The 17,472-nt window shown below is 39.1% G+C and overlaps 1 protein-coding gene across 2 annotated transcripts in view; it reads left to right on the plus strand.

Annotated features, from left to right (window-relative positions):
* fbxl7 (F-box and leucine-rich repeat protein 7) overlaps positions 1-17,242 on the plus strand; it is a 40,545-nt gene extending 23,303 nt beyond the window's left edge. For both annotated transcript variants that reach the window (XM_046876200.1, XM_046876201.1), the window contains 2 exons: positions 9,336-9,908; positions 14,148-17,242. In XM_046876200.1, coding sequence (XP_046732156.1) covers positions 9,336-9,908; positions 14,148-14,884 — 1,310 coding nt within the window. In that variant the 3' untranslated portion in view covers positions 14,885-17,242. The remainder of the gene's footprint in view (positions 1-9,335; positions 9,909-14,147) is intronic.
* The last annotated feature ends 230 nt before the right edge of the window (positions 17,243-17,472 follow it).

The following is a 17,472-nucleotide window of genomic DNA, read 5'->3' on the forward strand; positions in this document are numbered from 1 at the left end:
CGAAAAACTTGACATTATACTTCTTGCATCCTTCAGTAGTGAAATCACCATTTAAACCACATTAATTCAATGTTTCTTCTTCTTTCCAATTTTTTTTGTAGGGGGATTTTCTTCATTTTCTTAAATATGTGTTTAATTTGAGGCACAAATCGGGACACTCGGGCTTCAGACCGTTTCTCCAGATCCTTTCTGCTTTATACATCACGAGCGAGACTCTCCTGAACCCAAGGAGAAGGGAAAAGGAGGGGTAAAGCAGGGCGGGTAGGGACATGGAAACCCCTTTCTTTTGCCTCCTTTACTGTGGCAAAGCCCAAGTTTATGGACCAGATGTTTGAATATTTCCTTTATGATGTTCTTGATTTAATAAAAGGAATCCTGGTCTCGAAGGAATGAGTCATTGAATAGTCAGGGGATCTCTGACATTTATAGTGACACCACTGTTAAACATTTTTTTTCCTGTCATAATTAGCTAGAACACGGAAACTTTAAGGATTAGGCAGGAAAGGGAATTCTGATCTTTCAATATGCTATAATGAACAAATACAGATAGAAAAGAAAACTAATACTTTTCTACTCCCTATACTATTAAACTCTGCTTTGTAGACTTGATCACTTCGACACCTGATACCTGCAATGTTTTTAAGCCTGACCAGAAATTACACTCTAGTTCATAATATTCGCAAGCTTTACATTAGCAGGGTTTTTTCCAGAACATGAACTAGCTGAAATACTTTCAATTAATATATAAAACAGACTGCTTTAAGGAAATATATAGTGGTGTTTGTGACATGCTAACTTGTGATAATTAGCTTGCTAGCCTAGCTTGTTAGGAGACCTAACACTATTTGAAGAGAACCTTGAATCAGAATTTTCCTTTTTAGCTTATGCTAATGATAAGATTGATCTCGTTTACCAAGATCATTTAACTAGAATCATTTCTGAAGCTAATGGTAGTCAAAAACACTATGAGCGTGACATTTTCAAAACACCAATCAGATTACTGTTAATCAAAGAAGGAATTTGATGGGGGTTTTTTTATGAGGTAATGTTTGAAGACACTTGGACAGACAAGTATGTGGTTAGTCAAATCTTGGTCCTTGGTGCTAGTCAAAAACTCTTGCTAAAAAGTGACAATCCTAGCTTGTTAGAACAACCAACAACCTTAAAGCAAACTTTTTAGCACTTTTCTAAGATTAGCTTCATCCTGTTTGACCAGAAACCACCTTGTATCTAATGGTAATCGCAAGCTCTAAGCTAGCATAACTTTTATATCACGTTATTAGTTCTATTACAACTAATTATACAAACAGAGAAATATGCTTTTAATCATGTTCGTAGTCTAGGAAATACAGTCAAAATAGTTACTTTGACTTGCTAGGTAGCAATAATTACAATTCTAATCTTAGCTAATTAAAACATTCAGAGATCCTTTTAACTCAAACCGACTTTGTTTTTACTTATTAGGTTTACTTTTAACCAGAAACCACACTGTAGCTAATGACAATCATGTGCTATCGGTTAGCGTGACTTTTCCACAGTATGAACTAGTCACACTAGGTTTAATTTACTGTTAGCAGCAGCGGTAAGTTCCTACAAACTATTCCGTTCAGGGTTTTTTTTTTTTTCTTCTTTCACTTGGAGAGCAACAATCTAGCTACTGTAGCTCTGAAGATTTACTGCAGCGTTGCCAGAGAATATAAAGAGTTCTTAATTTGTTTTGATGCGTTCCCCTGCGTGATGATTGACTTTTACATTTTCAAGTATTTAACACAGGCTTGTCGTAAACACATCTGCCGTAGCGAGCGTTTGCATGGCTGGCGTTGTCAGAGCGGAGATGTCTGTGAGCGATTTGTCCATGTGGGTCTGCTAACGGCCACTCGAGCGCAGCTGCTCCCAGGCGCATTAGCACAAGCTGCCGCCCTGCACGAGGAGAAAGACTTTTGCATGAGAAGCTCTAAAGGTATTTTAATCAAAGCAAGATGCCTTTCTGGAAGCTGTGCAGGGGAAAACAATGCAGGACTAGTGTGTTTGTCAGACTAGAGCAGGTCTGTCAACAGCTCCATATGCTGTGAATGCAAACCTTTCACCTTGGAGTCCATCGTTTGGTGTTTAGTTTTACTTCCCACACACAGTAGTGCTGGTTTGGGTTCTGTTAAACTCAAATGCTCTGCAACATTTGTGTTCATCAGAATGCATGGATGTCGTGTTTTGGCCCCTGGCACTGAAATGTGACAAGTTCTCCAGGTCTTGGAGGGAGATCGGGTTACTGTCTGCCGCCCCAAGGTCAGAACCGGGGTCAGACTGAGACAGTGTGTCTTCATGTATCTTGTATCCTGCTTGTTTTAGTTGAAAAAAAAAGGATGATAAATACCAGAGCACTTTCACAAGAGATTATCAACACGTACAGACGGCCATTGTGTTTTGTTTTCTGACCTCTTTAAAACCAAAACAGGCCATAAATTCAATTGGAGACCTGGATGGATGGTTTCACCTAAACAGCCCAAGGATTCATGTTACTGAGCAATTTAAGAATTTTGATGATGGATTTGGACTGTAATTAATATCAACAGTCTGCTTCAATGTGCTCAGGACCACAGTTTGCATGAACATTTCTGTATTTAAGCGTCCATTGCTGAACAGTTCAACTCAACGATGATGGAACTGTAATGAATGGACATTCAGTTCCACCCTGTTTTCTCTAACTAACTTCTACATTCTTTTATACAAGTTTATAACCGCTTTATCTGTCCATTGTTAAAATCGCTCAGCAAATAAAAATGAACTGAATTGAATTAAAATTAAATGAATTCTGGTTGCCTGATCATGGCAGCACTGGCCATGTGACATCATTAGTCTTTCTTCTCACTTTTAGGTTGATGTCCAACTTGCTTTTAGCTACTAATTGGTGAAACACAATTATATGAATGCTAGCAACTTGCCTACTGATTTACAACACATGTTCACTATATTGCTTGCAGTGGCCTTTTTTGGATTACATAATATAATGTACATTTAGCATTAGCTTGCTAACAAACTGGTATTAAACACAATAACAATAAAATAATGTAGAAAGCCATCTTTCTAGCAAACCTGGTCCTATTAAGTTAAGAGATAATGACAGCTATTGTTAGCTTGCTCAGAAGGTACTGGTGTGAATCACATTAGTTAACATGAACCAGCTTGCTAACAACCTTCTCTACAAGTTCGCCTGCAAATGCTTAGCTATCTTGGGAACTGCTAAAATGCTTTGCTAATGTTGCTAAACTGTTATGTTGCACAGGTGGTATATAAAGCAGAGATAAAGAACATGTGTACATCATCAAGTTTGCATTTAACAAAAGTGCTTGCTAGGTTGCTAGCTTAGCTGTGAGTTAAGGTCACATGACCAAATTAGCACACATTTTCTACTAAATACAAAAACAATCACAAATGTGGGAACCTCTGTGTGTATGCGTGTGTGATTGTGACCTTTATTTCACCTACAGTCCAAACGTTCAGTGGTAGACTTACTCTGGGCTCCAGTCGACTTACTTGTTCTTCAGAGATTTTCTGCTCAGATTGTGTTAAAGAGTCCGAGTTTAAGATAAACATGCGTATTTTGGAGCAATTATCCCAGAAACTCTCCTGAGATGAAACGACTTTAAGTGTTCTGTGTATTTTCTTGTATTTTTCCTATATTTCTGAGGTAAAAATGCTGAATCTGCGTTACATCAATGTCATCTGTAAAAGAGATGGCTCAGTGACTGGACGTTTTCTTGGCGTAGCTGCCGAAGAACGTTAATACGAAACAGGCTAAATTGACTAAATGGCATTCCATACATTCCGTCCTGAAAAGCGAAGCAGTCGTCAGTACGAACTCATCGCTTATCTTGAAGAGAAAGGAGTTGAAATAGATCATTCTAATATCCATCGATCTATGCTAGGCCTGTAGGGATTATCAGCTTGAACATATATCATGATAGAGAGGATGTCTATATGGTACAATTAGTAATGATTGGTAGCTATGTTTAACTATATTTGAAAGACAACTTTTATCAAATATGACTTTTTAAAAACATTGGAGATGTTAACTACATTGATTAGAAGAATACTTCCAATGAAAGACTACTGAATTGTGTCTTTTGATGGTACTGATAAATCATACATCAGTCTAATCTGGGTACTGACTTTACTGGGTTTAAATACTGGATTGTGATTGGCTGGAAGTTCAGTTGTGAGTTCAGACTGTCGATCACACGTAGTTTTCAGTCACCTAAATAATCAGCATTCTAAATAATTTTTTTTATTACTATACTTGCCGGTAAGTAATTCTTTGGCTACTTTTTGGTTTTAGTTTTACGCTCTACTCGACTACATTTAGGATTTAATATCTGTACTTTTTACTCCACCAAAGTAACGTTTTCAGATGTTTTAGTGCAGATGCGCAACTTTTGGAAAAATGAAAGTGTGAATGCTGAGCGTTTTTAGACAAAAACCCCCCCGCCGTTTTCACATTTATCTGTATTAGTGTAGACGTAGCCTGAGTACGTGTGAACCTTCCATTAAAGCAGACAGAATTCACGATCGTTATATACAATAACTACCAAGTAACATCGTCAGTTACCAAAATCATACACATTCCATGATCATTGGATTTCATTATATATTGTACAAACACATGGCAAAACAAGTCGAGTTCAGAGCAAAATATTTAAAATCGCAAGCTACATGAAGCATTTTTGATTCATTACGGGACGCTAACATAAAAGGAAAAAAGCTAGTCATGTTTAGCGTCTTGTAATTATAGTTTTAGGAGACCGTATTAAGAAATGAAGTGTGAAATGTTTAAACAACACCAGGACAGTAGGGATGGCTACGTTTTTTTTCCCCCTGCTGTGCTGGGGGAAAAAAAGAGCCAGAGAGCCAGAGAGCAAAGAGGTTGATGCAATGAGCCGAGCCAAAATGACATCACACTGGCTTTTGCATGAGCTATGTAGAGCTGGGAATGTGAAACTTCATTTGTGCATGACAGATTAAGTGTGCTGCTACAAAAAGGCAACTTAGTGCTGGTTTACGCCTCTGAAATGGGTCGAGCGATGAGAAGGTTTTAAGGAAAATGTTTCCTTTTCTCCACCCTGCAGTCGGATGTAGATTACATGGAAGGGTTAACATTTAGGGGAACGGGATCCAAATACGGGTGGCATGTCTGAATTCTTCATCATACCTGTCTGGAATACTAATTTACAGCCTATAATGCATTGCAGACAGGCTTCGGGGAGCACGATAAAACCAGACGCCTAATAAGAATTTTTTTTTTTTACCGTTTAAGGTTTTTAAGAGTCCTTTGAGTCAGACTCAGTGAGCAAGTGATTGGTTCTTAATCGACTACAAGAAGTGAATCAATTTCTGTATTTTGGTTTGTTTTCAAACCATAGGACCGGGCTTTAGTACTGCACTTACTGTATGATCTAATGTAGATTGATAACCAAACAATTGTAAAAATAAGCAATTTAAAATTGTAAACTAGCTATTTATATAAATTATGTATTAATTAATGATGTTTTCATTCTTCAAAATTTTTTCATTGTATAATAAATGTTTTCATGCCAACAATCACTTGACAAATTTTGTAAACAAAAAGGGAAAATTGTATAAAAAAAATTAATAAAATAATTTCCTTTACTAGCCCTTGAAACTTCATGTGGACTAACATGCAGTGAAACGGTTTGCATTGAACGACAACTTTTTCTTTTTTTTACATTTTTCGTACTTTTATTATCAGAATTCTGACCTTAATGCGGTTTTGATGCTTTTGCTACACAATTAAACACGATAGGCTGTTATATTTTATGACGCAATAACACCTGCCTGTTTCATATTGAACGCAAACTCAGATTTTCCACTAAGCCATTCCACATTAAAATGATTCCAAGCACTATCCAGATGCTCATACAGCTTTAGAACAGGCTCTTGTGTGATGCAGGCTGCTTGTTGAACAAGTCGGAACTCTACATGTGTTTAAGGTCATTAGGGGCCCAACGGTAGCACTGAGGTTGTTTGGGCCACTGAAAGCCGATTAGTAGATTCCTAATGACAAGCTCTTGTCAGCATTTATTCAGTAAGGTGAATTAGGGTCAATCCTAAGGGGCTCTAGGCTACAACTTGTTCCAAACACTATATTCCCTACAATGTTTATGCTTTGGTTCTTCAACTTTGCTTTGTTTTTAATGACAGAACGGACTAGCGTGCTGAAAATAAAGGCAACTGAATCCTCTTTTAGGGTAAAAAAAATCAACCATGGTGTAATTGCATTTCAGTGGTTCCTTCAAAAGCTGTGGCCTGGTGGTGCTTTTCAGAAAGAGTGGTGTTGTATAGCATGTGAGGGTGAAGCTACAGCCACCACATCCACTCTCCTCCAGCACCGGCAGTGGTGGCACTGAGGATTCGTCTGCCAGCTGCAGGATGTATTCACAGCATGTCGTCCCACACACTGGCTACAATACACACCTTGTAGAATTGCATCCTGACTTATACTCCAAACTATACCTTAAGTTCATTCAAGTAAATTTTTAAAGTTGTGTAGTTTTGTATGTCAGCCACTAAAGCAACGTGTTATATCATAATGTATTTAACATTTCTGGTCATGTTCTGGTTTTTAAATTTTGACGTGATGGTCTTGTTTCTTATCTCTAGTCCTGTTAAAACAGCCTAGCAAGATCTGCTGTTTTTATAGCGATGTGGTTTCCATATGGGGATGCTCGGTGGCACTGAACTGGAAACCCAGCTGCCAACATCCCGACATGCCACACGATGGGAAACACTACTCATTGAGACAAAACAAGCGTCCTCTCTAAATCCGAACGCTTTCCAGCTTTATTATTATAACTCGGGGACAAAACACATCTGCTGCAGAGAACAATATTGTGGCTACATGCATGGAAATAGCAGTTTATATAGCGCTTTAGATGCAGCTACAAGTAAATGCTAGGTTCTACGATCGCTACCGGGAATTATATTTATTACATTATTCATTAGTCATTTATTAGTCATTAGACCAACTGACTTATAATAAATGGCATGCAGAGATTAAGTATTAAGTTCCCACCATTACACTGGAATGCCGTGTATATTATAAGGGTTTAAAAAATGCAGGTAAAGCCTGGGTCATTGTGTCCAGCTGTGGAGACGTGAACAGAGTGGACAGGCCAGGCAGGCTCAGGAAACGTAATGCCTGTCTGTGGAGATTAATGTTGGTGTGTATGGCTTCCGTACAGCCCACAATGAACCGGTGGCATTTCCTGAAATCTAAGCCATTAGTACACGATGAAGCCCAGCAAGTAGGTGGCGAAGACAGCTAATAGATTTACTGAGGAAATGACTTGAGAAGACAAAAGCCAACATTGGCTTGAATAATTTCAACAACTTGTCTCTTGTACATAATGAATTTCAGAGGGTTGAAACTTATGATCCTACTCTTTTACTCTGGGACTTAAGCCTTGAGTTTTTGGGGCGTAACTGGGTCCCGAGCAGCCTGACAGCCTGAAAGAAGAGGCACCAGATGCTCTTGTACCGTCGGCCAGATGGCAAAGGAGTAAAATTTCTGTCCTAGTTGTAAAAAAGGGTGTCCACAATCGGCCATAATAACATTAACAAATAACAATAACATTAAAGCCATAATAAATTAGAGCTACTTAAGTGCATTTGGAGGCAAATACTTTGGTACTTTTACTCAAGGCTGAAGAGTCTGTGGTCATTGATAAAGTGGACAGAGGCCAGGATGATGCTTTCAGCCAGTTTTAAGTAAAGTAAATGTAGAAACCCATAACAAAAGTTAAAAAAAACCCTTGTCGAGTATGTCGGCATTGCACACAGGCTCTTTTTGTGGCATCATTGGAATTTTAAATTGTTATCTTCGGACGATAGACCAAACACCATTTTGCTGCATCACTAGCCCATGATTTCAGTTTTTAATTTGATCTATAAACATAAACATACACTTTTTGGTTTTAAAGAAGAGTTTCTAAAATAAACAAAGAAATTCTGAGAATCGTGTAAATTAGGAAAAAGAGGAGGTAAGCAAGACTTCTGATAAAGATGGAGAAATCGAAGGAGTAGGTGAAGGAGGTAAACGAGACCTTAAATGCAAAGGAGGAATCTCTGGGAAATATCTAAACTTTAGGAATTTTTGGCTTCTCACATGCGACTGCTGACATGGTGCCATTGTGGTTTGAGAAGTGCCTCTATGAAGAGCTCTTTTGAGACGTGCTGAGTGACTGCAATAAAGCTTTTTGGTCCTTCTCATCCATGGCTGGAGGATATTTTTTATCTGCTTATTAATTTGTTATTCAAAGTTGTCGAGTGACTAAACAAAGATGAACTCTGCGAATGTGTCAGCTCAGAAACGACACACTATATTGCCAAAAGTTTTCAGGCACCTGGTCATAAGTACGGTATGTGCGTTTTGAGCATCACATTTCGTCCCAATTTTCTCTTATAATTCCCTTTACTCTTCTGGGAAGATGTTCCACTAAATTTTGGATTGTGCTTGTGGACATTTGTGTGTTAGTAAAGTCAGGGACTGATGTAGGTGAGAAGGTGAGGAGGGATGGGGTGCAGTCATTGTTCACATTCATCCCAAAGGTGTTCAGTAGGGTTTGGATCAGAGCTCTATAGCAGGTAACCCAAGATCTTTCTCTCTAAACCATGTAAACCATATCTTCATAGAGTTTGCTTTGTGCACACGGGCATTGCCATGCTGAAACAGGTTTGGGTTTCCAAGTTTAAGTGATTATATCTCATCCAAAGGCGTCCTGTACAATTGTGTGCTTCAAGCTTTGTGGAAGCTTGAAGCACTCAGTCTCTGAGTTTTGATGTCAAATTATATTAGAATTTGGTCAGGTGGCATTTTTTCGTACTCTCTTTTACTTCAGTAGGTTGAGAACAGCTGTCTAGTGGATTTCAAGTTATTTGAACGGCTGCAATGAAAAAGCAAAGTACTTGGTCATTGGAAAGGGCGGTGGATCCATTCAGGCTTCTTTTTCAACGCCAATGTAGAAGTCATTCATCAAAGAGGAAAACTTGACAGTTACAGTCCCATGGTGTTATATTGTAGTTTGTGATGGCCTAATAACCTGCTACATATGGTATTTATCTTTGGCATCTAGAAAGCTATCAAGTTGCTTTGCATTTTTTTCTGAGTGCTTGAGGTTCATTGGTTTTTTTGTGAGAACCTGTGTTTGTAACCCATGCAGTTACTAATATAGTGTGTTATAGATATAGTTTGTCAAGCATGTACAGTTCTCTGTGATCATAATACATCTCTGCATCTTAATCTCTTCTTCTTCTTTTCTCCTCAGACTCGGATGTGAGCATGCGCACTTTGAGTACGCCCAGTCCTGCTCTCATCCTCCCTCGTTCTTCACCTGCTTTCTTCAATGGCTCCTCATTGTCCTTTGCTCCAGAGACGGTTGGTCTCACTTACCCTCAGCGTGGAATGTGCCAATCCAAAGACCACCATCAGGGGGCGCCCATTGACATGCTGCCTGACCATGCCTTTCTGCAGATCTTCGCACATCTGCCCACCAACCAGCTGTGTCGATGTGCCAGAGTATGCCGCCGATGGTACAACCTGGCATGGGACCCACGGCTCTGGAGGACAGTGCGTCTGACGGGTGATGTGGCACACGTGGACCGGGCTTTGCGGGTGCTTACGCGTCGTCTATGTCAGGATACCCCCAATGTATGTTTATCCGTGGAGATGGTGGTGTTGAATGGCTGCCGCAGACTTACTGATCGTGGCCTTTACACGGTAGCACAGTGCTGCCCCGAGCTACGACGCCTCGATCTGGCCGGCTGCTACAACGTGTCCAATGAAGCTGTGTTTGAGGTGGTCTCACGATGTCCTAACCTGGAGCACCTTGATGTCTCAGGTAAAAAAAAAAAAAAATAATTATTGCATTGCTTTTTGTGTCATATAATTATTTCATTGTCCTTGTATTACTTTGAGGATAAGCTTCCTTGGTCTTTGAAATTAAAATAAACTGCTTAGCCACTGTGTCTGCACTTGTAGGAGTGAATGTATCCATCAAACACATCACACATGCCCATGGGACTCGTTTGATGTGTCTGTAGTCCTTGATGTTTTTCTGTGGCCAGAAATTACATGTTCTAAGAGTTTGGGGATTTACAGATGTCTTCCTAGAGGAAAGTTACTTACGCAAGTAAAAAGCAGGGTATGTGGGTAATCAGCTTCCCACAGAGAGAACAAAACAACCGAAAAATGTATGCTGTAACTCTCTGAAATGATAAAAGGCTGTGTTTAGAAGTTAAATCCTCACATAATTCTTTTAATTTAAGAGAATTACATTTATTAACCAGCTTGCTTTCAGGTTCCTTATGCCTTCTCTTGAATGAATTTAAAATTCCTTGAAGCTGATAAGGAATGTAACCATGTAAAACCAGTAATATTTCACAAACTCATTAAACTCCATCCACCCTGTGGATATACTTACCTCACTGTCTGTGTGGGTCAGAGGCATGTACAACTTCAACAAAAAACATAACTCAACCCAAATACCAAGGCCCAAACACAGCCAGTCATAAACACTGACTAAAAATGGAACAACACATCTTTACTCGAATGCAGATTTACGACAAGAAACTTCACTTGAGTTTGTCTTATATATATATATATATATATATATATATATATATATATATATATATATATATATATTTTAAATGTAATCAAATACAGCATTTCCTGAACACTACTTAACCTAAATATGGCGTGAGTCAAATATTGCCTGACTCAAAAACCACCAGATCCACTTATCAGCTGACTCAAATACTACCAGATCCAAATATCACCTGACTCAAATACTACCAGATCCAAATATTAGCTGACTCAAATACTACCAGATCCAAATATTAGCTGACTCAAATACTACCAGATCCAAATATTAGCTGACTCAAATACTACCAGATCCAAATATCAGCTGACTCAAATACTACCAGATCCACATATCAGCTGACTCAAATACTACCAGATTCACATATCAGCTGACTCAAATACTACCGGATACAAATATTACCTGACTCAAATACTACCAGATTCAAATATCAGCTGACTCAAATACTACCAGATCCACATATCAGCGGACTCAAATACTACCAGATCCACATATCAGCAGACTCAAATACTACCAGATTCACATATCAGCTGACTCAAATACTACCGGATACAAATATTACCTGACTCAAATACTACCAGATTCAAATATCAGCTGACTCAAATACTACCAGATCCACATATCAGCGGACTCAAATACTACCAGATCCACATATCAGCAGACTCAAATACTACCAGATTCACATATCAGCTGACATAAAAACTACCAGATCCACATATCAGTCTAATCAAATACTACCGGATACAAATATTGCCTGACTCAAATAGTACCAGGTCTAAATATCACCTGACTAAAATACTCCCAGTCTTAAATATAGCATAAGTCAAACACTATCTTGCTCAAATACTATGATCTAATCACTAATGATGTAATGATCTAAACACTGCACAAAATTCAGCTGGACCCAAACACATCCTGAGCCAAGCACTGCTTAACCCAAACAGAATCTGACTCAAGTATAAAAACAGAGCCAAACAGTTACTGCTCCATTTCCTGCTCATCATGTAGGACAGCTGCAGGGGTCTTTCTTACTGATAGATTATTCTGGAATATGCCTGACTTCCTCTCGGAGCTGGGAAATATATTAATAGCTCTTTCCGTCCGGCATTCTCTATTCTCTGAAAGGAAAATAAACCCCTGCACGACCATGACCTCTGACCTTAAGGTGCTTTGGGATTGTCTGCTCTGCTCATTAAGGGAAATGACTTATTCAAATTTTCTCACATGAATGATTTTGCAATGATGAGAAATTAACATTTTCCCCCACCAACACTGGCTGCAGCATGTAGCAGAACAATTCTTTTATTTATTGTATTATGTGGTTTGGATGATATCCTCCAGGCCATTTTTCATTTGCAGACCTGAAACACTATCTGATGGATACAAATGTAGTTTATAATCAGGTCTGAAATTTAGAAAATCTTCCTGCTTCTTTTTCAAACCTTTTCCTGGTGTTTTATTCCAGACTTCCTGCACTTCCTGTTGCAGTGTGAGGAACAAATGGCGTAATTTGCACGATTTCCAGGGATTTCAAGCAACATGGCGCCCTCTGTTATATAACAGCATTTTTGTATTCTAATCTGCTTTATTTCTGAGACCCCCCCCATATATCTTCACATCCTAACCTAAAAAATAACTCCTTTCAGATGTTTGTTTTCTTTACCGAATGCTTTAACACAGAGTTAACCCTTTGGTGAGCTCCATACAATCCACTCCTGACTGAACCTTTCTATGCAGACAGATTTCATTCGGTAAATTGAACTGAAACGATGCAGAGGTGGCTGCTGTCTCAGAACGCATGTATTACATTAAAGCTTTCCAACAATAGCCCCCAGGGATTTGTGTAAGCAGGAACGACTCAAACAGAAACATCTGGAATATTCTGACCTGATTATGAAAGCTAATTCAAGCCTGAACAGACCCAGATTGCAGAAGAGGTGGGATCTATTGCTTCCTTTCTAACAAAATTCGTCTGACACACACATACAAAAAAAAACCCTGTTAGGAGGGTGAAGTGTTCCATTACATTAAGCTGCTCCAATAAGCCATTACGATGATTTGTCAATTAATCAGAATGATGAAATAATTACAGCATGCTTTCGGTGTGTTACTGTCTTTTGCCTTTTTATGGGTCAAAGTGTTGCTTTCTGATGCTCATGCTATTTTCTGGTTCAAGATATTGCTTGAATAGTGGTTTTAAAAAGTTTGCACAATTCAGATTTAGTAAATATGTTACCTTTAAATTTAGAAACAAGAAATCTACTCCTGTTTAGTCATTCAGAAAAAAGGCTACAAAAATCGGCTAACTCAAATACATCTAGATCCAAATATCAGCTGACTCAAATATTACAAAATCTGAATATCGACTGATTCAAATAAAACCAGATTCAAATATCACCTGACTCAAATACAACCTGATCCAACACTGGCCTGAATCACATTACACATGTCACAAATTTGGCTTGAATCAAATACTACCTGACCCAAATTTGCCTGAACCATACACTAGCCACACACTGAAAGATTTATGATCAAACTCTTGATGTCACCCAAATGAGGATGGGTTTCCCTTTTGAGTCTGGTTCCTCTCAAGGTTTCTTCCTCATAACATCTAAGGGAGTTTTTCCTTGCCACAGTCGCCATGGCTTGCTCATCAGGGATAAATGCACACCATTCACCTTAACTGTTGATTTCTGTAAAGCTGCTTTGAGACAATGTCTGTTGTGAAAAGCGCTATACAAATAAACTTGACTTGACTTGACTAGCCCAAATATTTGTCAAAAATTTGTCAATTATGTTCCAAAAGGTTGCACAATTTCGATCAATTTGTTACCTTAAAATTTAGAAACACCTAACCCGAATATGACTTGAAAATACAACTAAGTTAAAATACTAAGTTAAAATACAACTTAGCCCAAATATAGTCTGAGCCAAACACTATCTGCCTCAAATCTGGACCAATTCAAACCTAATCTGACCACAATTTCAGTGCATGATTAGTGTGTGCTTTATAAGAGAAAAGACATTAAATAAAGACAGTAGTTAGAGTCTATAGGCAGCATGTTAGCAGCAAAAAACTGGTATATTCACAAGCAAAGTCGAAAGAAAGCCAGATAAGACAAAGGCTTTGAATGTACAAATATAAAAATGCCTGATGAGACAGAATACAGAAACAGCAGGCTACACATACTGTAGACTAAATAACTGAGTGGTGAACAAAAAACAGGTGCACACAGTTAAGTAACAAGCTACTGACAAGACAGGGGCGGAGACTGAACCTGAAAACAAAAGCACATACAAAACCGAAACCATGCACAAGCCATATTTGGTGGCCAGAGATGAAGTTCATAAAACCGTCTTCCGTGCACGTGTCCTTAAAGTTTTAAAGGACCAAATGCCAACAAGAGACCAGTAGAACTCCTTCATGAATTTATTTATCAAATTCTCAAATGATCTCTGTTTCGTCCTCGTGTGTAGGCTGCTCAAAGGTGACGTGCATCAGTCTGACGCGTGAAGCCTCCATCAAACTCTCCCCGCTGCACGGCCAGCAGATCTCCATTCGCTACCTGGACATGAGCGATTGCTTCGCGCTGGAGGACGAGGGCCTGCACATCATCGCGGCTCACTGCACGCAGCTCACACACCTGTACCTCCGGCGGTGCGTACGCCTAACCGACGAGGGTCTGTGCTTCCTGGTGATCTACTGCCCTGCAGTGCGCGAGCTGAGCGTCAGCGACTGCCGCTTCGTCAGCGACTTCGGGCTGCGTGAGATCGCCAAGCTGGAGGGTCACCTACGCTACCTGAGCATAGCGCATTGCGGCCGCATCACTGACGTAGGAGTGCGCTACATCGCCAAGTACTGTTCCAGGCTACGTTATCTAAACGCCCGAGGCTGTGAGGGCCTCACGGACCACGGCATCGAGCATCTGGCCAAGAGCTGTCTCAAGCTCAAGAGCCTGGACATCGGCAAGTGCCCTCTGGTGTCAGACGCCGGACTGGAGGTACTCGCGCTCAACTGCTTCAATCTGAAGCGTCTGAGCCTGAAAGCATGCGAAAGCATCACAGGCCGTGGGCTGCAGGTGGTGGCGGCTAACTGTTTCGACCTGCAGCTGCTTAACGTGCAGGACTGCGACGTGTCGCTCGACGCGCTGCGCTTTGTCAAGCGCCACTGCAAGCGCTGCATCATCGAACACACCAACCCCGCCTTTTTCTGAGAGCTACAATCTAAGAGTCTGATACTCAGAGAACATGTCCATTCGGCTGCAGCTGGGATGAGAATATCATAACCATAATGCTAATAATGCGATTTCTATTCATTGGTATCAATTCGAGCACTTTTGAGTTGTATTCCAGTAAGGTCTGTTTACACTAAGACAACACGACGATCCACACGGACGTGCAATTCAAATATATTTACAGCTAAGTGCCAAAAATCTCGATGACATCTTTATTAATGTCACTGTAGACTTATGGATTTCTGTTGTTGTTGGTGCTTACTGTATCCAGACCTTAAATATGAGAGAATATATTTAATTTCCTTCTTCAATCAAATGTAGTCCATCAACGAAGATATGTCGGTTTCTGGTATTTAGCCATCAGGCTAAATTAGCTAACGATTGCAAAATCTGTGTAAATAAGATCAAATGTGCAATTAAGTTTAAAAGGTTCTGCGGTTTATGACGCAATGTGATTTAAATTCGCTAGAAATTGCGGCGGCCATTTTGTAATCATTCTGTCCGCAAAGCCCCGCCCCCTAGTGCTTAAAGACAGAATTACAGCAGAAAGGTTACAACTTCTACATTTTATACTACATGTATTTATTTCAAGTTAATAATTCATCAATCTTATAAAGATTTGAAAATTTATTAATGGAAAAACACAATGAAGTTTAAAAGCTAGTGTACCAGTGTACTGGTGTATCTTATCAACTACATAAACAGCAACTGTGCAAAGTGTGGAAAGTCTTTTATCGTGTTTGAGAGACACATACATCTTCCTTTTGTTTCTACGCATTAAACATATGTAGTGGTATAAAGATTTTGACCAAACAAATCTATAAATGTCCAGATGTTTCTACTTTATTTTCATTAAAAATTCCTCCCTTAGTATGAAGAACAGCTTTACACACTCTCAGCATCCTGACACAGTTTCTCCAAACGTTCAGCTGAAATACTTTGCTGTGCTTCTTGTAAAACTCGGAAGATGTTTTTCACATTTTTTTCTTGTGATCCAGTTGATCCCAGTGCAGTTCAATAGGATTTTGGTGTGGTGACTGGGCTGATCGTTTCATGATAGATATCACTCCTGACGTACGATTCAGGTTTTCATCGTCTTGTTGTATGGTGAACTAGTGATGGAAAGACCGGATCATTTCAGTGACTATGCTCTTTGAATCTTGTTTATTAAAATGAATCTTTTTTGAGTCATTTAGTTCACCTTCATTAGCGTATGTGGAAGTCACGTGATAAAAGAAGGAACGACTCGGACTGGAGGAGTTGAGAGATGAACATCCTGTACATAACCCACAGAGATTTCACGATGCTTCGCTCGTGTGCGTCCAGTAGAGAATAAACAAATCACTATTTGAGACGACTCGTTCTTCTGAGTCACATCGAAGACTCATTCAAAACGAACGAATCGTTCATGAACGACTCATCACTTCAGTGAAGTCTGGACTGCATGTTGTATTTGGAAATTATGTTGGTTCAGGATTCCTTTCAGTTTTCATTTAATTTCCACCTCCATGTGTGAGTGTGGGGGTGAGGGAGTCTGATCACATCTTCTCTCTTCTTCTCTGTCCTACACAAGTTCTTCTGTTAGAGACAAAATTGTCCAGTTTGATTTTCACACAACTTTCATCCACTTTACAATTCTTGTGTTTTTTCCTTGAATTTGTTGCATAGAAACAAAAGGAACATGCGTCTGGGAAAAACCCATTTTCCACACTTTTCACAGCACTGTAAAGAAGAAGGAAACAGAAATTGGGTACAGTCTTTTTTTTTTTTTTTTTTTTTTTAACACTTAAAACACATTTTACTTTATATGTTTTCTTTTAAACCAAGGACTTGTTTTTATGTGTTTAGCCCATATTTATGCTTCGTCTGTATTTTCTCTGATTTTCCCCCTTACACTTCTTACACTTCTTTATTCATAACACATTGATCGTGTGCACAGAAGTGTAGTTTGTATTCCGGAAAAGGGAACGAATGTCGAAGGGAATGAACACTTTTCTTTTCATTGGAGCGTAATTTATGCTACGTTACACTCTGTTTACACGTTTTACCGCGCAGATGCGACACGATCGTTCAATGAAATGTCGCTAATGAAGTAACAGATGCAGACTGTTGGATGTTCAGATGATTTTGTAGCAGTATTACACTTTTATATCACAATAACTCGTTTTTGTTTTTTTTTGTTTATAATAACGCTTTACCAGTTCACACCATTTTCACCAGTTGCTCCTCAACTGAATGTTTGTTTCAGGTGCTGAATGTAACTCTGAAATAAAAATACCAAAGCCATATTAAAAAACAAACAAACAAACAAACAAACAAACAAACAAAAACCCCCAATCATGTGTCTTGTGTCTTTTATTTTGTTTCTGTGCAAACAGTCAGGCTCATAAAGATTCGAACATCGTAAAAAGAGTTTTTGATCCGTCTGCTACAGTTTACTAGACAGACAGACAGACAGACAGACAGACAGACAGACAGACAAATAGATAAATAAAAAGTGTTGTATAATATGTACAATAATAATAAATTTTTATTTATGGGCCCCCTACCTGACACTCAGGGACCCC

The sequence above is a fragment of the Silurus meridionalis genome, chromosome 20, assembly GCF_014805685.1.
Source record: "Silurus meridionalis isolate SWU-2019-XX chromosome 20, ASM1480568v1, whole genome shotgun sequence".
Classification (NCBI taxonomy): domain Eukaryota; kingdom Metazoa; phylum Chordata; class Actinopteri; order Siluriformes; family Siluridae; genus Silurus; species Silurus meridionalis.